The sequence below is a fragment of the Urocampus carinirostris genome, chromosome 20 (assembly GCF_059441175.1).
Source record: "Urocampus carinirostris isolate Australia breed hairy pipefish chromosome 20, RoL_Ucar_1.0, whole genome shotgun sequence".
NCBI lineage: Eukaryota > Metazoa > Chordata > Actinopteri > Syngnathiformes > Syngnathidae > Urocampus > Urocampus carinirostris.
Genome location: NC_142368.1, coordinates 17,746,240 through 17,769,359, shown reverse-complemented (window position 1 = coordinate 17,769,359; position 23,120 = coordinate 17,746,240). Strand labels below are relative to the sequence as shown.

The 23,120-nt window shown below is 39.4% G+C and overlaps 1 protein-coding gene across 1 annotated transcript in view; it reads left to right on the top strand.

Annotated features, from left to right (window-relative positions):
* The window catches only part of igf2r (insulin-like growth factor 2 receptor), an 85,989-nt gene that overhangs the window by 31,700 nt on the left and 31,169 nt on the right, over positions 1-23,120 (top strand). Inside the window, exons 25-43 of the mRNA XM_088324745.1 lie at positions 565-743; positions 835-922; positions 3,400-3,609; positions 5,270-5,400; positions 5,551-5,654; positions 6,042-6,175; positions 7,166-7,362; positions 7,443-7,569; positions 9,563-9,694; positions 11,226-11,385; positions 11,474-11,582; positions 12,633-12,714; positions 12,795-12,928; positions 14,470-14,616; positions 14,704-14,862; positions 17,822-18,029; positions 18,108-18,260; positions 19,804-20,038; positions 21,896-22,032. Of these exons, the coding sequence (XP_088180871.1) occupies positions 565-743; positions 835-922; positions 3,400-3,609; positions 5,270-5,400; positions 5,551-5,654; positions 6,042-6,175; positions 7,166-7,362; positions 7,443-7,569; positions 9,563-9,694; positions 11,226-11,385; positions 11,474-11,582; positions 12,633-12,714; positions 12,795-12,928; positions 14,470-14,616; positions 14,704-14,862; positions 17,822-18,029; positions 18,108-18,260; positions 19,804-20,038; positions 21,896-22,032 (2,826 nt within the window). The remainder of the gene's footprint in view (positions 1-564; positions 744-834; positions 923-3,399; positions 3,610-5,269; positions 5,401-5,550; positions 5,655-6,041; positions 6,176-7,165; positions 7,363-7,442; positions 7,570-9,562; positions 9,695-11,225; positions 11,386-11,473; positions 11,583-12,632; positions 12,715-12,794; positions 12,929-14,469; positions 14,617-14,703; positions 14,863-17,821; positions 18,030-18,107; positions 18,261-19,803; positions 20,039-21,895; positions 22,033-23,120) is intronic.

Below are 23,120 nucleotides of genomic sequence, written 5' to 3'. Positions count from 1 at the left end.
ATCGAATGTTGTGCAAATGTGATCAGCGATATTTTTCTACTGATTGCTTGTTGCTCAGATGCGTTAATATACTACCGACAACCTCGAGTAATGTGCACCCAAAATGTGTGTTTTACACAAATGAATATGGTATAAGCAAGAAATAAGGCATTTTTTTTTCTTTTTGTGCAGCCTAGTACCAAACGACTCTCGGCCCAGTGCAGACCACTGTCCTAGGTGACAAAAGCAGATAAAGGGTGTTGATATCAAACAACAGCAACACGATTGGCTAATCGTGATGCTGATGTAAACAGTTCATAATAGGATAAAAAAAAAAACAGTGCACGAAAAGAGTCAAACTTATCAACTACCTTGTAAATACTTCTGCCTATTTTACATGTTTGTCCTGGAGTTCCATGTCCAATGTCATTGCAATCAGTGTTCACTGTGTTGTTGTTTATAACAATGAAGACAATTCCAAATTCCAAAATAAGTAACATGTGTACAAATTTGCCAATAGCACATTTTCTGACAAAACATTTTCATTTGTTGGGGTTACAAAATGTCCCTTTTCCTCTTTTTAAGTGGGTCCATTGGGTGCGTGTGGCGTAATCAATGGGAGCAGTTTGAGCCTCGGTCTTGTCCAGGCCAGCCCACAAGTGGCAGAGGACGGCTCCATCAGCATCTTGTACCACAACGGGGACATGTGCGGCACTGGGTCTCGATATTCAACTCGCATTATTTTGCTGTGCGATGACAGCCCGGTGAGTAAATCCATACTGTTCTGACTATCGGCAGTAAAGTTGAGAAAATCGGCCACTGAGAGACACACTGTGTGTGTATGTGTGTTTTCAGGGCTCACCCATGTTTGACCGGCAAGAGGGTTGCGAGTACATCTTTATCTGGCGCACGTCCCAGGCTTGTCCTATAAGGAAGTCCCAAGGTAGAGGCTCAGATTTAAACTCTTCCAACATTCAAAAACATGCATGATGATTTACCGTAAATCCCAGACTACAGTGTGCACTGTTTAAAATTCGAATGCTCCAATTTAAGAGCAAAAGTCTGATTTGTCTTTGTACAAACCACACCGGATTTTAATCCGCGTCTTAAACAGCCATAAAAATACACTAGTCCATGTCTATTTTTTCATTTTCAACCCAGCACACACTTGATCTTGCGCCAGAACCCGTCCTGAATTTCAGGGAAGATTTTGGCATAAAATGTCAATCATTATTTCGGGCCCGGTTTGGCTTTTCTATCGCTTATTTTTTTTTAAAAAGTTATCCTCTTGTCATGTATTCTATTTGGTTGTTGTTGTTGTTGTAGACGGACAAAATCCCTTTTCTTCCTCACAAATAAAATTTAGCGCCCTGTCAGAAAGAGAAGGCGGGCACGCGCCAGTAGAGGGAGTGAGGGCTTGTTGTCAGAGATGGCCAAAATTACCCTTCCTCTTCACAGAAAATTCGGTTTTACTCTCTCAAATCAAGTTCATCGGTTGGGTTCCGGCTGCTTTGGGCTTGTTATACCCCCAGGTCTGGTCAGGCTGGATATTTTGGGCCCAAACTTACCTCTACTTGGAGCCAACCACATGGGAAATCTGGCGTCACCGCCCTTGGCTTCAGAACACAGCCATACTGTAGAGAATAGTGCCAGATTGCAACACAAATGTGTCTTTTTGTGTTGATGTCATTGGTGCTTACCACATTAAATGACAAAATTGCATTCACTTATAATTTCTCAAAAATTAAATGAAACTTCAGTGACCTGACAATGACCACGAGGATACAAAAAGAGAAGTGTAGCGTTTTTGATAGAAAACTCCCACTGCTATTCAATTTGCATGTATAACTCGAGGACTCAATTTGAGGCTGAAAAACGTTACATTTTGTCAATTTTGAAGTAGCGTTAAACTTCCTGTTTTGCTACTGTTATGTTCTATATGAATAATGGTGGCAAAAACACTGACTGATTTTTCTCTAAGAGCGTCATAAACGTTTCCAGACGTCACTGTGTTGTTTTGTATTTGGAGCTCATGGGTTTTGAAAAAGAGCAGCTCGGTGTTTTCCTCCGTTCTGCCACAGTGAAAAAAATACATGAATAAGCCGCACCGTATTTAAAATAATAATAATAAAGCCGCTGTTTTTAAAACATAGCAAAAAATAATCTGCTTGTAGTCCAGAATTTACTGTACCGTATTTTCCGCACTATATGGCGCACCGTGTTTTAAGGCGCACCTTCAATGAATGATATATTTTAAAACTTTTGCCATACATAAGACGCACCCCATTATAAGGCGCTATAAGTGCATGCTGGTTTAAGATCAGGTAATTGTGCAATTTTGTAATTGTAATCCTGTGCAGTCCTTCGAGACATTTTTGGGATTAAGGGCTATTTACGGTAAATAAATGTGACTTGACTTGACTACAGTAGAGAATGTAGTTACGTTATGCAACCTCTAGATGTTGCCATGCTAAAGGGAATGTCAACAAAACATTCAAAATGGCCAAACTTTATTGTTAACAAACAAGCTTTCCACAACTCCATTCACTCCCAAAATAAATAAACAGTCGTTTTATTATTTTCTCTGAGGTAAAGCATTTTCGTGACACATCTTTAACATCTTTGAACAACATCAAGGCATATCATTTTACGTTTCCTCCATTTAGTCAACACGCAAAAAAAAACCCGTCTGATACTGTTATTTTAAATGAAACGTTAGTGCAATCGCAATAAAGTGACACTCGTAATGTGCAAAAACAACAAGTGCAAAACAATAGCAATAAAGCAATAACATAATAACTGTAAAATGTAAAACGTAAACACACAAAAGAAAAACAAAGATCACTCTATAAGCTCCTCATCGACGAATCCCTCGAATTCTTCTTCTGCAGTGTTCGAATTGACCATCTCAGTGAATGGGCCATCCAACACGTCCGGCTCCGTTTCATCAAGGTCGTCATTAATTGAGTCAGTGTCGCTGATGTTGTCTGGCTGTTCGGGGACAATTCCCGTCTTCTTGAAAGCTCGGGCCACAGTTGAGACTGATATATCAGCCCATGCATTTACGATCCACTGACAGATGGTGGCGTATGTCGCGCGGCGCTGTCTCCCCGTCTTGGTGAACGTGTGTTCGCCTTCAATTGCACGTATGAAAGAGAATCGTTGTTTAATATTTCCCATTATGCACAGCGCGAAAAATGGAGTCGGCGGCTGTTTCTCGTAGTTGCGAGACCTTGCGAATTTAATATTGAGCCATATATAAGGCGCACTGTGTTATAAGGCGCATGGTCAGCTTTTGAAAAAAATTTAGACTTTTAGGTGCGCCTTATAGTGCGGAAAATACGGTAATTAGAGTCAATCATTGGTGTGAATGGTGTTCACTGTTCAATAAACCGCCGATTTGTTTGTGTGTCTGCCTAGGTGACGAGTGTCGCGTCCGTGACCCAAGAAGCGGGTTTGAGTTCAACCTTAGCCCCCTGAAGGGCCAAGATTACCCAGTGAGGAGTGACAAGTACATCTACCATCTGTCTGTATGTGGCGGCCTGCAGAGAGGAGTTTGCACTGACAAAGACACGGGCAGTGATGTCGTCGCCTCCTGCCAGGTGGACGGGAGCAACCACAAGATAGCAGGTACAGACTGGAAACAACAGGCATCCTGGCTTTTTGGGTGGGCGACGCTGGGAATTTTGGGATTGATCCGATCCAAGTAAACACAGGCTGGTATCGATCAATACCGATCTGATGCAGATAGTCTTTGCTTGTGAATGTCATGATCATTGAATATTTGACAGGGTTCGTATGGTTGCTTGAAATCCTTAAAAATGCTTGAGCTTTAATGTTGCGTTTTCAAGGATTCAAAAGTGCTTGAATTTTAGGTGAGGTGCTTAGAGTTGTTGCCGTGTTTCTCAACAAGTCTGCTTAAAAATGATGCCGAACATGCTCTATGGTAGCTTCGCTTTGCCATTGCATTTCTTCCTCCCTCGCGATAAACTGCAGCTGGTATTAGATTGTGCAGCATTGTCCCATGAAGCGACATTGCCCTCTAACCATTGTGCCAAAGAGGACGGTGCATGCTATTGTTATTATTAAGTTAGCATTTCTCAGTGGTAAATTTTAATGGGATTAACTTCATGCAACTGAAAATGTAAACTACATATTACAGTTTTTTTTTAATCCAACACCTACTCGGGGAAAGATTTGTTTCAAAAGATTATACACAATATTTGTGATTTACTCAAGATCTAAAAATCACATGTCTTGATAAATGCACACGCAATGTTAAAAATTGTATATGCTCTGCCAAATACATGATCCACACTGGATTTCTTTTCTAATGATATGGGAGAAATTGAAAAATTGGCTTTGGAAGTCCTTAAAATGTGCTTGAATTTGCCCATGAAAATGGTGTACAAACCCTGATTTGAGCCTTTCCCCCTTGAGGTAGTTTCTAATTTCAATAAACACGACAGAAAGGTTTTGGGCTCTTAAAATGTTATCTATTTTAATTAAATAACTACATTATACATTTTGAAGCAGAAATGTATTACAATTGTTTCAGAACACAAGCCAAGGGAGTCATACCAAAAAAAGCAGCAATGTAACCAAAATACACATACTGTCTAACAATGTCAACCATCTAAACGACCTTCCATTGCACAGTATTTTGAAAATAAAGCCATGCATACAAATATAGTATCAATTGTCTCTCATTGGCTCTGTTGCACATTTACAAACTTTTATTTAGGAACAGTAACATGTTAGTTTTTGTTGCTGAAAAAATGTCTGTGCTTCCTGTTTGCTCATGTCATGTTTAGCTGCAGTAGTAGGTGGCTCATAGATTTGGCCCTCTCTTTTGCCTGGCAGGCAGAATGCCGCAACAGGCCAGGTAGAGAGAAGTGCTAAAAGTGTGCCTGTCAAATTCTCGGGCAGACGCTTAGAAAGTAACCGAGAGCGCTGGGAGAGGAAGAAGGGTATTGGTAGTGGAGCTAATTATCGATCCGTTCCAAGTACTTGCTTGGTTTAATGCCTGAAAATCTTGTGGCCCTTACTGCTGTTCCTATCAGTTTGGATAAGCCTCCCTCAGGTCCCTTTCCTCACATGTTTAGTCTGTGCCTTGCCATAATCATATTTTATTGTTTTTGAATCATTGTGTGTATATGTATTAGATGTTTTTATAAAGCACATTGAGTGGCACTTTCAACCATTAATCAATTATTAAGATGGGGGACATTTGATTATTTTTTTTTGTGTGCTTTAAATTACATAAATATGTGTACGTATGTTTTTGTAGGAGTGGCGAATCAACTTCTGAGCTTTGTGGGGGATCAGCTCATTTTGAATTACACTAGCGGAGAGACATGTCACAAGATCTATCAGCGATCTACAGAGATCTACTTCTCCTGTCACCCTGATATGAACCCCGTAAGATTTGATTGAAAACTCTTAGTTTGAGTTTGCCAATGCAGCACCCACTATTTGGTATCTAAGTAAATAAATAGGAAATAAAACATCTGCAGTAGTTTCTCTTAGTTCCAAAATTTCTGTAAACTGGATTCAATTCTTTCTCTTTAGGGGGTGCCAGAGTTCATCAAGGAGACTCCTGAGTGCACTTACTTGTTCAACTGGCCTACCGCACTGGCCTGCCTACCTGTCAAAACTACCAGTTGTTCATACCAGTAAGATGCAACTCAAGTACTTGAAGTTCTCTTTTTTTTGCATCCTCATCCCTCATGTTGTGTTAAAAATTTGCACCACTAATTGTTGTTACCTGGTCAATTATGACCCAGGGTCTAACTCTGTTTTCTCCACCAAAAAGAAAGGAATATCGCACAATATAGTCAATACATACCGAATACTATAATATATATTCCCATTGTATTCTGATTTTATGGCCTCTGAGAGACTTCAGTTATTACATTTTATAACCTTGAAACAGGTCACTGGAAACCCAAACACCACATAAATGATGCATAGCAACACATCACCAACAGAACTAGTTATTTACAACTAGTATGTTGTAAAGATTTCTGTCAGAACATGTCACCAACATTTTCTGTCTACAGTGATGGTTTAGGTCACTCATATGACCTCTCACCTTTGGCGCTGGAGGCCCAAAATTGGGAAATGACACCCTCGACAGAGGACAAAAGCATGCGATTCTTCATCAACATCTGCAGGTCGCTGGTGCAGCAGGGAGGTTTGTCCTTCTCGTGGTTACCCCTTATTAGTGTTTAAATTCTCGGCTGTTAAATGGTTACATCACAATTACTGTGAATTTCTGACTACAAGGGGCTACTTGTTTGCTACATTTTAAACACTGCGGCTTTAAGTACAGAGTGGCTTATACCTTATTTTTTCATAGCGTCACCTGGCAAAAGAGCAAGCTGCTTTTTTTCCCACAACGCATGCGCTCAAAATACCAAAAAAATAGCACGCCTTTCAAGAGAATTGTTTTTCCTTCATTATTCATTTAATACGCGGGCTGCAACTAACGGTCATTTTAATAATTGATGAATCATTCGATTATTTTTTGATCAATTATTGGATCGGATTAAAAATAACATATTTTGAATTACCTCCTCTTTATTCAAATATTGGAGTTTTGCACGGATAATAAAAAAGTCCACAAAACAACAGAATATTTTATAATATGAAATAATAAACAATCCATCTGTTTTTTCAAATAGCTTAACATCAATCAAAACTACATACAAACGTATGCAATATACGGGCAAATATGTAACACATTTTTTTCATAATATGCGAAAAAGAGAAGCAACATCGAGGGAATAAAGAGAAATAAAATGTGCTGAAAATTTTACTTTTGTCTGGAGAGCGGGTTTGGACTTTGGGTGAACTTTGTCTTAAATTATTATTATTAAGCAAGTGTAATTTGATCCATATTGCACCAACCGCCAGTGACAACAACGCACAATGAAACGTGTGTGCAATCTATTCTCCGCAGTATAGTTGCCCTGGTAGTGTCGTCTACAAATATAGGGCTCATATTTTATGCGGCGCAGCCCTCATTCACGTTTTCTTTCTGCGCAGTAGCAAATATGTGCTCATTTTGTAATCGCCATCTTGAATAGTGACATGATCCGTATAAATACGAACAGCATACTGAATTGATAAAAAAACAAACAAAAGTTCTCCTTCTTTGTCTTGACATCTGGCTCTACGGCAGGTTCATGGAAGTGTCCCTCCGGCAGTGCGTCCTGCGTCAAAGTCGGAGACAAATACATCAGTCTTGGTCAAGTGACGAGCGGCCCCACCTGGGACAGGGGCGTCCTAAAACTCCAGTACAGTGGTGGCCAAGCCTGCCCCGACAATATCCGCAACAGGACTACCATCATTCGCTTTAAGTGTGATAAAGACAAAGTTGTAAGTTACCAATTTAGGGCTCAAAATTGGCATTAGTACAAAGAAGAATAAATGCTTTTATTTTTCTTGTCAACATTAAGGATTCTCATCCGACGCTCATTTCTGCCATCGAGGATTGCTTGTACACCTTTGTCTGGTTTACGGCTGCGGCTTGCCCATTGAACAGCAGCCAACATGATGGCTGTAGAGTCGCCAACCCAGCTACAGGTTTCATTTTGATATTTATTTTGACTCATGAAGTTTGTAGTAAAAGGCAAAGAATCCCCTGCTTTGACAACTTGCTGATAGATTTCCAAGCACAAACAGAAGAGGTCTCAAACTCAATTTAGTGCTACTTAACATAATCTGGGTGAGGTAGGTTTTTCACAAAAAAAGCTCTGATAAAAACTTTCCAATGTTCTCAAATGTCTCAATTTTTTTTACTTGAAAAAATAAACATATTTGAAATTATGTATCAGGAATTTTAAAAAATATCATAAAAATAATAATAATACAGGAGATATAAACAACTGAAGAAACCACTCACTAGTTGCTGACTAGGAAAAACATGTTATTCAGTTCAATTGCCTTTATTAACAGTTGTTTAACTTTTAACTTTCTTAACATGACTAGAATAGTGAACGTAAACTGTTCTGAACATGGCTTCTCTTGCTTCGTCTTTGCTTCTAGAAAAACAACCAAAAAACAACCCAAAAAATGATTACTAAACGATTAAAAATGAACCTCTAGATGAAAATCGCCCAAAAATGAGAAAACAACCTAAAAAACACCCAGGAAGTGAAAAAAAAACCCTAAAATGTAAAAAATTTTGAAAGATGTACAGAAAGGTTAAAAAATAACTTAAAAATTACCCCAAATTATAGAAAATAGAACTAAAGTAAGTGAAAAGTGTGGAAAAGTACTGAAACGGGTCTAAATAGCACGAAAAAGTGCTGAAAAGCTTGTAGAACTACTGAAAAGTAAAAAAAAAAGGTACATCTTACTCAAAAGTATGCAAATAAATGAAAAACGACTGAAAAATGACCACATTAAGCGACTAAAAATGATATAAAAAAAACGTACCTTAAAACAAAAATCTAGGAATGACCCAAAAAACAATTGAGATATGACAATAAAATGACTGGAACGGACCCAAAGAACGACCAAAAACCATAAGAAAAAAAAATTAAAACTTGATCTACAGTAATTACTTAAAAGACAATTGCATTTTTCGAATGCCATAACAGGACACACCTTTTCCCCTGATAGCATCCACTGGAGATCAGAATTAGAGAACAACTTATAAGATATTGAATAATTTTGAAATAATACCATCTTCACTACTCAACAGTGTAAGGACATTTTTTATGTCTATACCATGCTACTTCAACACTTTACCACACAATGTAAAAGGTTCACTTTATTTTGCGAAAAATGCACTGATCAAAATTAGAGAACACTTTCAGGTGCCTCCCACTTCATGGTGCTATCTATCTATCTAACCTAGCACATGATGCTAATTCCTTGATCATGTGTCAACCCCTATTTTAATGGCATTCCAACTGCTTGTTTTACTGATTTTGCAAGATGGTGGGCCATTCAAAGTGACTGAAAGCCTCCGGCAGCAGGTTGTCCAGATGAAAATGAAAGGGATTACCCTATCATCCATAGAAAGTCAAGTTGGTCATTCCAGATCTGTGATTTCAAGAATATTGAATCTTTACAAATATACAAACTCGTTCAAGTCGTCCAAGAAGCTGGTCGTCCACAGAAGACAAATGCAATAGAGGACATGTCACTGTGAAGGATGTCAATGGGTAATTGTTTCCACACTGTAGACCGAATTTCTCGCCAGTTCATTGCTGAACATAGTATGGAGCTGTCTCCCCATACAGTGTCTCGGCATTCAAGAGCTGAGGAGGATGTTGTGTGGACAAAGGAGAACTGGTCCAGAGTTCACTTCAGTGATAATATCAAATTTAATGTATTTTGGTTTGATGGGAAGCATTATGTTTGGCGACCAATTGGAGAAAGACTAAATCCAAAGTGTAAAAAAGTCAGTAAAAGGTGAAAGAGGAAGTGTCATGGTCTTGGGCATGTTTTCTGCGGCAGGAGTTAGGCCTCTTCTAGAGCTACATTGCCGATTAAATGCAAATGTGTATGAGAACCTTCTTCAATAGCACATGGTTCATCTGTTGTTGTTTTTTTTTTTTTTTTGCAGGTCATTTGTTTGACCTGAACAGCCTGAGAAGGGAGAGCGGTTACACGGTGTACGACCACAACGCAAACAACAGAATGTTCCGTATCAACGTTTGTGCAGACACGGCCAACGCCGGCTGTGACCCAGGAACTGGTATGCCTCAATTAAAACGTAAAATTATCTTTTTAACTAAATATGCTTCTGGAAATGGTCCACATTTATATAGCGCTTTTAAAGTCACTGAAGACCTCCCAAAGCGCTTTACAATGTGCTTCAGAGCCAACACACACACACACTCAAAGCCACCCGAAAACTGCCCCTATGATAGCATTTGGTGTGTTTAGTTTGCTGCAGAGAGTAATGCATGGTGAAATCCGCGACATATCGAAACCTCAAAATGTAAACTGTGATACAGCGAGGGAGTACTGTGAAGACAAAGAAATAGTCCTGGAGAAAAAAAATGGCGTGGGTACTGAAAATATCCGAGAGAACAAAAATTTGTCTTGTGGGATGAAGAGGTGTGTCTTTGAGTCTGTAGCTGGAGGTGAATACTATATATTTCTCTGTTAACTTTTTTTATATTGTATACTTGGCCAACATGAGCAAAACTTCATTTTGTCTAAGCAACACAATGATTATGAGGTGATACTGGAATGGATGGCGTGGGGGAGTTTCTGTAGGAGGGTATATACTCTACTTATAGAAAGAAGCTAAAGCTCCTATAAACCTCTGCAAAGACACCTGCGAGTTTCTTCAATTTTGTAATTTTTAATCCAGTTGCGTACCGATGATTTCTGATCACTGGGAATAAAAAGCATAGTTGAGTAGCAAGTGTTGCGGTTAAGAGAGAGGGTGTCAAACTCATGACCCTCACGCCAAATGTGGCTGACTACATGATGTGCCCTGCGAGAGCTTGAAATTTCTAAACATCTAAGATGAATGATTCAAGAGTGCTTTGACCCAAAAATAAGTACTCCACAGTGCCTGTCGATTACCGTATCTGCAAAGGGACAATTCAGCGCCAGTTTTTCCATATTGATGCCAATAATTAGAATTGAGAAGTAATTGCTCCTAAACATGACCAAGATCATGTTATACGGTGATACTTCTACATACTAGATTAATTTGTTACCGAATTCTGCTAGCATTTACAAATGCCCGTACCTCGATCAAATTTTCCCAATACAAAATAACTAAAAATGAATTACCAGTAATTATTTCCAGGCCTCCCAAAACCATCCAAGTTAACCCTAAATAGTTATGAAACATCTTTCTTATCACTAAATACAAATTTGAACAGTAATTGAAGATAAAAGGACATTAATGTGATGAATAAGATGTTAATAAAATGACTTTAAAGCCCCACTCTCCAATGGCATTTGGAAATTCTCGTAACAGTAAACGGCACATCTGTCACTTTTGCTTGAATTAAAATAACATTGGGATGATCGTTTCCTCAAATGTTCTCTGGTTGATAATTGGTCGTCGGCAAATGCAGCTACAGAAGGGTGGTTTGGTTTGCGAGTGGCGCCTGGCTTTGGCGACACCATTGTGGACATACTTAAAACTTAAGGTCACTGTTTGAAGTGATGTGGCTAATTTCTCTCTTGTGCTCGGGTCGGACAAAATCTTTTGGCAGGCCAAGGCATTGAAACCCGCGTCTAAAAGTGTGTATTCGTTACAGCGGTTTGCATCAAAGACGTCAACTCTGTGCTGAGCGGAGGCCAGACGAACGGGAAGCTGTTTTACAAGGATCAGGTGGTGGAGCTAAAGTACCAGGAAGGAAGCCCGTGCCCTGCCAACCCCACCCTCAAGCACAACACTGTCATTCACTTTATCTGCCGGTACGCTTTCCGATGTCTACTCCCACATATGGGATTCTTCCAAAGCTATAGTGTTATCGTTACCATTTTCTGATTCTGTCCTTCGTAGACCACCCAGTATGAGCTCAGCGCCACCAGAACCTGTTCTCATTGACTCCAATGCAGACACGTGCACTCACTTGTTTGCCTTCCACACACATCTGGTTTGCGAGCAGCCTGTAAGTATTAAATGTTTAAAGGTCATCCCCTTTTTCTTAAACAAATGCGAGGAAATAGTATTGAGTTTTTGAATCAAAATCCATACATATTTCCATGGTGTACTCCAATGGTTTTCTGAGATCATCCATTTTTAAGACAGAATTTATTGTCTTTGTCATCCTGAGCTCTGACATCATCAGAGGAACATCAGCACTCTAGCAAGCCAGTCGTGATATTGTTTTACGTGTTAATTAGTCGAGGTTACGAAGGTTTTAAGCAAAGGTTTGGGACTTTTTGTGGAGAATACCTAGGCGTTGTGTCGCAGGTGGATGCAGTAATGGTACAACATAAGGGCAAACAGCTAATTAGGTGCTCAATTGCAAAAAATAAAAATAAAAATACGGAGAGCTGGATAACCAGGGCAAATCGACGAAAGGCAGCTTGATGCCTTGGCGGAAAAACGCAAAGCTGGCCGACCAAAAAGACTGCAGTGGGCAAAGAGGCAAACCGAGAATCAACAACAAAAACTGCAACCGCGATGGCGGCAAGCGCAAAGCTGGACGGTAATAATTAAACCAAGGAATGTGGCAAAATCTAACACCAGGCTAGCCGGTCAAACAACACCCAGTTGGTAGCCAAAAGCGCCGAACAAGAGCAAACAAAAACCCTTGGCAGCCCCTGCGCTAACGGGGAACTAGCTGAAGAAATTTATACCAACAGCCACACACGCTGTGAAAAACGCAAACGAAAAGCCACAATCACCTACCTCCAAGCAAAGATGATTGTCTGTTTCGGAGCTGGCCTCAAATGCTGTGTTATTGTGATTTGCTATCATCAGTGTTGTGTTCCTTCAATGGCGTAACAGCTCTGCAGCAAACAAGCCGGATGGGTCCACTTTGAGACTAAATTCCTCAAGTCCTCTAGCGCTTGGAATATTCTGCAACATATTTGCATAGTTGGGGGGGGGAGAACACTTCACATTCTTAATTGGGAAAAAAAAATCAGTTTGGGAATGCTTTTAAAGACAGGACTAGAACATTGCCTCTGAACGCTTGATCTCTTATTTCCAGGTCACGTGTTCAGTCCAAAATGGCTCCACTACGGTTGACCTGACTCCTCTGATCCATTCTACCGAATACTATACTGCAACCGGTTTGCTCGCACACGGAAATTGCTCGTGAACCAACCTGATGTCATCCTAATACACGTTTTTTTTTCTCTCTGGTGTTTAGATGATGCAGTGGACGACAATGACGACTCTCCTGATTTTTACATTAACATTTGTCAGCCTTTGAATCCTATACCTGGGGTCACCTGCCCACCTGGCGCCATCGTCTGCATGGATCCAGACAACGGGCCCCCAATTGTGAGTCATTTTTTGGGGAAATACAGTAATTTTTTGTGTTTCGCAGGGGTTGCGTTCCAAAAGTGTTTTATTTATCATTTATTTATTAAATACTCTATTATACATTTCAGCCAAAGAACAAACCCAATTTACAAGCTCAAGCAATTGATGAACAAATAAAATACTTTTTATTTTGTTACAAATTACTTCTGTACTGTCAAAACATTTTCTTTTGACTTCAGGAGACTAGGTTTTTACTTCACATGGTTCTTTGTCGCCGTCATGTGGACTTTATGGAAAACTACATTTACTTTCTTTAGGCAAGGGTCCTCTACCCAAAATCTATAAAGAGCCATATTGGATTGCCCAAAAAAATGTCTGGAGCCTCAAAGAAAAAAGAATCGTCATATAGGCTTATAAGAAAGGAAACACACACTGTGTGTATCTATATTCATTGGAAAACGTTAAGAATGTGTCCCGTCTGTGTTCCTACAGAAAGCCTATGTTTTTCTATTTTTAAACATTTTTTAAAAAGTCCCACGGAGCAACTAGAACCAAAGAGCTGCATGCCTCTCAGTAGGAAGTTTCGTGTGTTGAGAAATCCACCTTTGTTGGCAATAGAAAGCATCTTCCTCTGCCTTTTGGCCTCCAGCACAGATGCTTTTGTTGACCTGAAATTGAAAATATTTGCACATAGGATTGTCAAGTTTTTTTCCGCATATGTTCAACTCAGACAACAACATCATTGACACACAAGTGTAAAAGGGGGCGGGTCGTCTAGGTTGTAGCTCATTGCTCTCTGTAGAGGTTTTTAATATGTTTATGTAAATTCGTGTTGTTTCACATTAGCATACCACTTTACCAGTCAAATTTACACCTATCAACCAATTTCTCCCCTTATTAATGATTTCACTTCCCCTTATTAAGTGATGATTAAACTTACAAACACAACGTGCCACCTATTTACTCGTAGCAAAACAGACTACCAAATAAACAACCCAATTTTTTTTCAGCAGCTTTCTTAGTTTTTTCCTCACAAGTACATTTAGTGTTGCTTTTTATTCATAGGGGTGCTCACTAAAATTGATAACATTTGATTGTGTAAATTACACTTGGCATTGTCCTTTTCTGTAGTCTACAAAATTCTGCGCTTCCTGTTTGCCTCTCTTAGCTTCTGGTATGGGCGGGCGAATTGATTTTGCCCTGTATTCTGCCTGGCGGGCAAGATGCCGCATCAGACCAGAGAGGGAGGGGTGTTAAAGTGTGCCTATCAGTCTCACACCCAGGAATGAACTAAAGAGTTGCTTAGGGTGCTGGGTGAGAGAGAGAAGGGCACTACATATAGAAGTGGCCCATAAAGTAAATTTGTAGGGCAAATACCCATGATGGCTTTTGGGATCATATATATATATATATATATATATATACAGTAATGAGAACCGTTTATTTTTTTATTACCAATTTATGTTTTAAAAACAAAAGAACCATTTATTTTAATGCAAATTTGAGACTCTGGCGGGATCAACTAAACTGTGTGTATACATATATATATGTATATATAGGACATTGGGCGGACAACAAGCGGTCCCCAGATGAGTGCGACAGGCGATGTGTCCATCACCTATTTCAGCTCCACCCGGTGTGCGTCAGACCTGGCACAAAACTACACATCCACGATCATTTTCACTTGCCAGCGAGGCCTGGATCTGGTCAGTAGACATTTGTATCTTTTTCATTTGTATTTTTTTGTCCAACATACTAGTTCTTTGGTCGCTGTGATAACCTGATTTCCTCAGGGCTCCCCACGCATGCTGAGGTTGCAGGGCTGCACGTACATTTTTGAATGGGCGACCCCTGTGGTGTGTTCGGATGCCACCCACACCAGCGGATGCAACTTGACCGACGCTCAAATGCAGTACACCTTTGATTTGTCCACATTGACAGGACAAGTACAGGTGATTATATTTTTTTCGGAATGGAAATAAAGAGGACTGATCTTCCCATATGTAGAAATAAAATTTTGAATAAGTACATACAAAATATGCCATATAAATAAATAAATAAACAAACACATAATAAATCACATAATACCTAAATATATGACAGAAATGCATTCTAGTTGATTATTTATGCATTTGGTCTTTTTTTTTAATTTGGGCATTTTGTCGTGTACCGTATTTATACGTGTATAGTGCACAGTGTTTGAAATAACGTCTGCCCGGACGCCCAGGGCGTGCATCTTTTACGTCTGGCGTACAACTTTTACAACGTCTCTGCCCTGGTGGCCGAAAACTTTTTCAAGAAAGAAAAAAAAAACGAAAGTTTTTTTTTGTTTTTTGTTTGTTTTTCAGATCAAACATTTGCTTTATTCCGATTTTGAAATCTTTGTTCGGTTTGGAAATTTCGGAATTTCGGTTCGTTTATCCATTGGCATACTCGGCAGCCGATCAGAAGCCGCTTCGAACAACTTTGAGCTTTCGGACTTTCCCGATCGTTATAGGGTCGCACATGTGCATATAATTTTCCAAAGTAGACGCACAGAGAACACAAGAAGTGGTTAGGAATCAAGCCAAAACCTCAGCCCCAGAAGAAAGATTCAGAAGAAGCTAACAAAATTGATGACGCTACAAAACTTAAACGTACATTAAAAGCATCGTGGAAAGAGGAGTTTACGTGGCTTGTAGCAGATGACGCAACACAAACATTGCATTAATGAAGATGAGTAAATAAATACAGATACATACAGTTCAACACTTAACGATAAAATTATATATTATAATACTACATACATGCAATGAATGTTATAAGTAGATTTATAATAAACTTAATTTTAAAGTGTTGTTCTGTTATATATTCTGATTATCAATCCTTAATACTTTGCTACAATGTTTTTTTTTTTGTGTGATTAATCTTATTGCATTTCAAGTTGTGAAAAATGGGGCAGGCAACTTTATGGCTGGGCAGGCAACTTTTCAGAGTTGTCTGCCCTGGTGTCCGGTAACCTTTTCGCATGAGTTTCAGACACTGATAGTGCATATTTATTTGTACCTTAAAAGTACCTATAATACGTTTTGTTGCGCGTTAAGACACAAGGTTTTACAGTAGTATATTACCGTAATTGTGATTAATCAGTCGCAAAACGTCGGATGCAACAGGAATCGAACCCGGATTGCGGGGGTGAGTGCGCCGAATCCTAACTACTAGACCACCAGTAATGTAGATGATATACAAAAAGGCATTTGATTTGATCTCATTATTATACTTTTGCAATTCACTGTACCAGAGATGAATATTAGAGAATGGAGATATAGAACGTCATCCAAAAAGATATGAATAAACGCAAAAAAAGCACGACTCTTAAATGTATCTGATGATGAATTGGACTTTGAAAAACATAATAATAAATGCATTGTACATTTTAGGTTGGTATTGTGTTCATAGTTTACGTTGTCGTAAACAATGCTTAGCTTAAACCGAGAAAAAGAGAAATAACTTTTTAAATAAAAAATTAGGGGTGCGTATTATCATACAAATAAGTACTGTAATTTGTCACGTATTTTGCCGTTTATTTCATCATGTATCTGTTAATGTTTTTCTGTCGTGTATTTCAGCCGTCCACCTATTAATGGGTCAGTGATGAATGAATCGACATGTCAGTCCGACTTGTTGTATGATTTAATCTAAATTTATTAAGTAAATGCAAGACAAATGCTCCCTCTGGTTGCCAGAGGGCAGTAAAAGATATACTCTCAGCTTTAATAGGCACACACGCTCTCCTACTTACGACCATTCGACTTGCGTAAAAAGGTAGATACGAATATTTTTCGGGATGTTGAAAAATATCCGGACATTGCTGTAGGTTAGATTTTGCATTGTGTGCACCTTTTTCCGAGTACAGGACAGTACTGTAGTGCTTCTCTTGATTGCTTTTTTTCACCCACTTTTTACCAGGGAGGAGGAAGTCACTTAACTCTTGAAGTGCATCTTCCAAGTTAAACTGAACTTTATCTTTCTAGGCATATTATTTTATGAATTGTTTATTTTTTAGTACAAAACAATACAGGTTACTTATACAAGCCTTAAACATACTCGTAGCAACCTTAAACGTGCAAAATATAGCACTGAAGCAACTTCCGAACAAACTCAACTTACCAACGAAATAGGGCAGCGTCTGTAGTCTAATCTTTATAACCCATGCCCTGCTAAAACATTTACTTTGTATTTCTTTTATATTCATGTCAAACCAGTTCAACACTTAATGATAAAATTATATATTATAATACAGTGGATTGGCCGCTCCAAATTGTCCCTTGGTGTGAATGAGCGAGCAAGTTGTCTGTCCCTGTGTGCCCTGCGATTGGCTGGCAACCAGTTCAGGGTGTCCCCTGCCCACTACCCGATGATTGCTGGGATGGGCTCCAGCACCCCCGCGACCCTACTGAGGATAAGCGGTGCAGCTAATGAGATGAGATGAGATGAGATACTAACAAAAACAATGGTAATCTAATTATTTAAGTTGATACAATTATATATTATTATACTAACAAAAACAATGGTAATCTAATTATTTAAGTTTACATTATTTTACTGGTCTGGCCCGCCTGAGAACATGAAGTCTAGATTTGGCCCCAGAGTCAGGAGTTTGACATCCCTGGCATAGGTGAAAAGCTAGTTTGACCAACCTCCTCATTTAGATAAAAACAAAACAAAATACATGCCCAAATAAATAGATGGCAAATTAAATTACAAAATTCATAAATATATATATATATTAGATTTTGCAAAATTTCTTTGTGTGTTAATTTATTAGAATGGCATATATTTGTTGGTCTTTGATTTATACAATTATTTCTACATAAGGCAGGATTGGTCCTCCATATAGAAACAGTGCCAATGTATTGTGTCATGTGACAGGTCCCCCAAGGCTCCTCCAGCAGTTACCTCATCAACGTGTGCAGTTCCGTGACCGAGCCAGCCTGCAAAGGCGGCGCCGTTTGCAGAGTGTCGAGCGCCGAGAAGTCGGCAGCATCCTTCGGCATAAGCAAAGCCATGACCATGGATTTTAAGCACGAGGAGCAGGCTGTGTTGATGCAGTATGGTGGCGGCGATCCTTGCCCACCCAGTAAGTAGACCCCAGACCTACCGGCAGGTTTTGTATTGAGCTTCAGACTAAGGATTGTCTTGGAATCGCGTGTTGCAGCAACGCACGAAGACGAGGCTTGCGTGTTCCCCTTTACCTTCATGGCGCGCTCCTACACTGAATGCACCACAGACGGCAGAACAGATGGGAAAAAGTGGTGCGCCACCACCAACAACTACGACCAGGACAAGAAATGGGGCTTCTGCCAGACAGGTGAGGCAGCTTATTTTCCGGACTATAAGGCGCACCCGTTGGTGTGTGAGTGTGTGTGTGAATGGGTAAGTGTCAGGCACATTGTAAAGCGCTTTGGGAGGTCTTCATTGACTTGAAAAGCGCTATGTAAATGCAGACCATTTACCATTAACCCCTGCTACTTACTGTTGATTTAATGTGATCTAGAATAACAATGACTAAAACAGTCTTCAGGTCAACTAAAACAATCCTCTTTATTTTACTTAGATTTCGTTAAAATGCGCCGATTACAAAAGACACAGGAGCCAACAGTTTAGACAGGTCCCACGTTAACGTAGCGTAGCAATCAAAACCCTTTGTTCTTCCTGGTCTGATCCATGTCCAACAATAGTGTTCCTATCTTTATGGTTGGTCGATTGGATCCTTTAACCACTAGGGTTATGGGGGCACCATTTCCTGTGGTGTGTCTTGGGCAACAGCCTGTTAGCGCCCATCCCTCTCCAGGCCAACATATGTTTCCACCTGGTCGTTGTACACATGCACATTAACGTGTATGAAACATGAATAATAATCAAGATGAATAGATAGATAGATACTTTATTCATCCCCGGAGGGAAATTCACATTTCCAGCAGCATCCCTTCGCTGAGAACAATACAATAATAAAGCAAAAGGAATACAATATACAAATACCCAATGTGACGTGCTAATACCCACTGTAGCGTGTTGTATAGAGTATTTAAATAGTGCTACATAAAATACACACTGAAATAAAAGTACGGTAATATGCAATGTAGGGGGTGTGGTTTAAAAAGGAAGGCTGTTAGCTGGATTTGATCCCATGACCTCGGAACTGTGCCGCGGACGCGCGAACCACTCACCCGCCGTCCCTCCCATAGAAATTATATATATATATATATATACACACACATACACTCACACACAAAGAGGAAATACTATGTACATACAGTGCCTTGAAAATAGTATTTGCCGCTTCCTGATGTGTTTTTGGAATGCTCTTGCCCCTAAGATTCAATCTGCAACTTCAGTGGAAGTGTTTAAATCTTGGCTTAAAACACACTTCTATTCTGTAGCATATGAATAACCTATATTATATGCTGACAATATATGTGTGTTATTCCTGCTTTATTCCTGGACCCTGGCTATTTCAGCTGAAAATGAAAATCTCCATTCTGATCCCTGAATTAAACATGACATGACTTGACTTGACTAAGGTTTTTGAGTTTTTCCTTGCCCTCGTGTAGGTTTTAGATCAGGAGATGGTGTGATAATAGTCTGTAGTTTGCAATAGTCTCTGGTCTGTGCGGCCCTTTGAGACTCTTTGTGATTAAGGGCGTCACAAAAAAACATGACTTGCCTGAGGTTTTTGAGTTTTTCCTTGCCCTCACACAGATCAGGGGATGGTGTGATAATAGTCTGTAGTTTGCAATAGTCTGTGCAGCAGGGCTATACAAATATACATGACTTGACAATTAAGACACATGATGTTGTGGCATATAAATGTTTGATGACCTACGTATTATTTCTCCTCTCTCGTTTCTTAGCGTCTTCCAAGCGGCAATCGTCCATCCTGTTTACGTGTGACCCCTCTGCGGGACACGGCTCGCCACAGCTGCTATCGGAAACGGCGGGCTGCACGGCGACCTTCCAATGGCGAACGAGCGCCGTGTGCCCACCGCGCAAGATGGAGTGCAGGCTGGTCAGCCGGCACCAAACCTTCGATCTGCGGGCCCTCTCCTCCCTCACTCAGCCGTGGAAATTCGCCCACAACGGAGACACGTAGGTCTTCGCCAGAGAGAGGGATGTTTTCTTCTCAACAGTGTGATGCGTTCACTTACTGTATTTATTCGTGTATATTTTTGATGAAAAATAGGTGTCAAATTTCGTTTTCTTTTCCTCAGCTCAAACTAAGTATAATATGTCACAACAGGATTTGAATGCTGATCATGGCGGTGAAAGCGCCGATTCTTAACTAATACTGGAGGGTCACAGACATTTTTGCAGTGGATCGCAAAATAAGGCTAAGGAGAAACGAACTAAGGGTTAATTACACTTCATAACAGTAGATGGCATCAATGACCTTCTTGATCTCTCCTTCCTGTTGAGTCAATTGGCCCCATCCTGATTGTGTTTGAGAAGGGACCACTTCTCATTTTGTTGCAATTTTATTAGTTTTATGTCCTTTTTTTACCAAAGTAATGGGTCCCAAGAAAGTTCGTGATAAGAGGAAGGAAAAGTGGAAAACCGTGACAAAATTAATCCAGTCGAAGAAGGAAATGAATGCAAAACATGAAAATGCTGTATGTGTCTGCCATTGAAGCGCTACTTAAGGGTACATTAAATGTATTAAAATGGTTTTATTTTTATCTTTTTAACCGGTATATTCATCTTAATAATCTACATAATTATTGTTCTTTAAGTAAAAGGTTTATTAATATTTTGGGTATGTACTTCTTTTAGTATGTGCTATTTTAAAGCCGTATTTGGAGGGTCGGCTTATGTGTGATGTAGGCTTTTATGCGAGTATGTACAGTACTTTGTCGTTTAGTTTTTTCTGGGCATTTTTTTTGTTTTAAAATAATATATTATACTATAACTGCTTTGAACTGCCAAATCCTTTCATTTTTAATTTTTTTTTCTTGATTTGGGTAAATGCTTTTAATTAGGGTGGTATGGTGGGTCCTCAAGTTAGACCAGTTGAGAAACACTGCACCAGACCATCTCATTGTCACACTATTTTTACTCACGGGACCAAGATGATAAATACATGGACCTTTTTTTGAATAAATGACACTGAATCAAACTTTGAAATACATTCGATAAATACATTGTTAATTTTAGTTTGGGATTTTGTTCATAGTTTACAGTCAAGTCATGTCATGTTTATTTGTGACACCCTTAATCACAAAGAGTCTCAAAGGGCTGCACAGACCACATATTATTTAAAACCACAGACTATTATGACACCATCCCCTTATATTGTCAACATAAAATATAGGTTATTCATATGCTATAGAATAGAAGTGTGTTTTAAGCTTAGATTTAAACATTTCCACTGAGGTTGCAGTTCGAATCTCAGAGGGAAGAGCATTCCACAGCACCGGGGCCCGAATGTAGAACGCTCTCGAACCTGCGGATTTCTTCTTGGCTCTTGGGATCACTAGTAGACCAGCATTTTCAGAGCAAAGGCTCCGGACCGGAATTTAGGGGGAGATTAAATTTGAAAGATATGAGGGAGCAAGGTCATGCATGACTTCGTATACTACCAACAGAACCTTAAAATCACTTAAATCACCTTAAAATGTATTATATTGTTAATAAATTATTTAAATCCTGGCCCCATGTATTTACTAACTTGATACTATGAGTAAAATTAGTGTGATGTTAAAGAAGAGCCTTTCCCATGTCATCTATAACCCTAGTGTTCCGGTGGTTAAGAGTTGTCCCTCCCCACTGCCGCGATCCAGGTTCAAATCTCGTTGCATCAAATGTTGTGTAATCATTGCTTAAATACTCTAAAATACTGCTGTAAAACCTCATGTATAAGGTGCAGCCAAACTATGTAGGGTTTTTTTTTTGGGTGCAAAAAAAAAATGTGTGTTATTCACAAATCAATACTGCATTGTCTGTATGCAGATATTTTGTCAACCTGTGCCAGGAAATTCATAAAGGCCCTCCAGGTTGTGGTGAAGGAGCCGTCGTCTGTCGACATTCAGCTGACGGGAAGACACAGACGTTGGGACAAGTTCACACTCAGAAGATGAACTACAAAGGTTACAAATCATCACGTTAATATTTGAGTATTTAGACGGAAACATAAGATTTCTTACTGAAAAAGTCTTGAGGCACGCCAAACAATGTTGTAGAAAAAAAAACCCAATTATTAGCTCATCTTTCGTTAAATAATTTTAGAAATGTATCCAGGTGACATGATTGAAGACTGGTTATTACGGCAACCTCACAGTTCTGAGGTGCTGGTTCAATTCCAACTACAAGCTCAGCACCCCCATGACCCTAGTAAGGATAAGCAGAAAATACACGGATAAATTATCTGGACAGGCTAAAATAAATTAATTAAATCAAATGTGTTCTTAACAAAGTGTCTTCAATCTTTGACTCAGAAACTAGTATGGGGAAGGAATATTGGTAACAAACTTTACAATTTACTTTATTATAACCTGATTTTTACCATTTTTACTTTTCTTTTCTTGTGTTCTAGTATAAGTAATTAAATTTATACATCTGAATTGAACAGCAGTGATAGCTATCCATCAAAAAGGCTTCTGTTCTCTTTCTGTATCATATGAGTCATTGCCAGGTCCATAGATTTTCCTTTAATCCTCCAGGGTCAATGACAAGCGCATGCAATTTGGTCTGTCATCATGGTAACCACTAAAGACAACAGCACAAAAATTACATCTGTGTTGCAGTCCACAGTATGGGTGCCTTGGTGCTGTCATCTAAAAATATAGGGTCTTGCATTTTACGCCACGCACCCCATTTTCTCTCGGTGTAGTATTAAATATGTGATTGTTTTTATAAGCGTTTTGGTAGCTTCCATAATGGATGATCATAAAACGCAGGATTTAAACAACTTGCAGTAAAGCTGAAAACTGCTTTAGGTATGCGGGGGCACGTTGCCATTGGCGTTCTGCAGCCAAAGGCTTCAATACCAAATTCCCCATGGGGTTGGCACCAGGGGTGCGCCAGTATTATGCCTGTAGCTTAAAACCTGGTGCGGCTTGTACAAAGACAAAACTAACCTTCATTCTCAAAATTGAACACGCTGCTTTTAATCAGGTGCACTCTGTAGTCCAGAATTTACTGTAGACAAGGTTGGACAAATTTCAGCAGCACACCA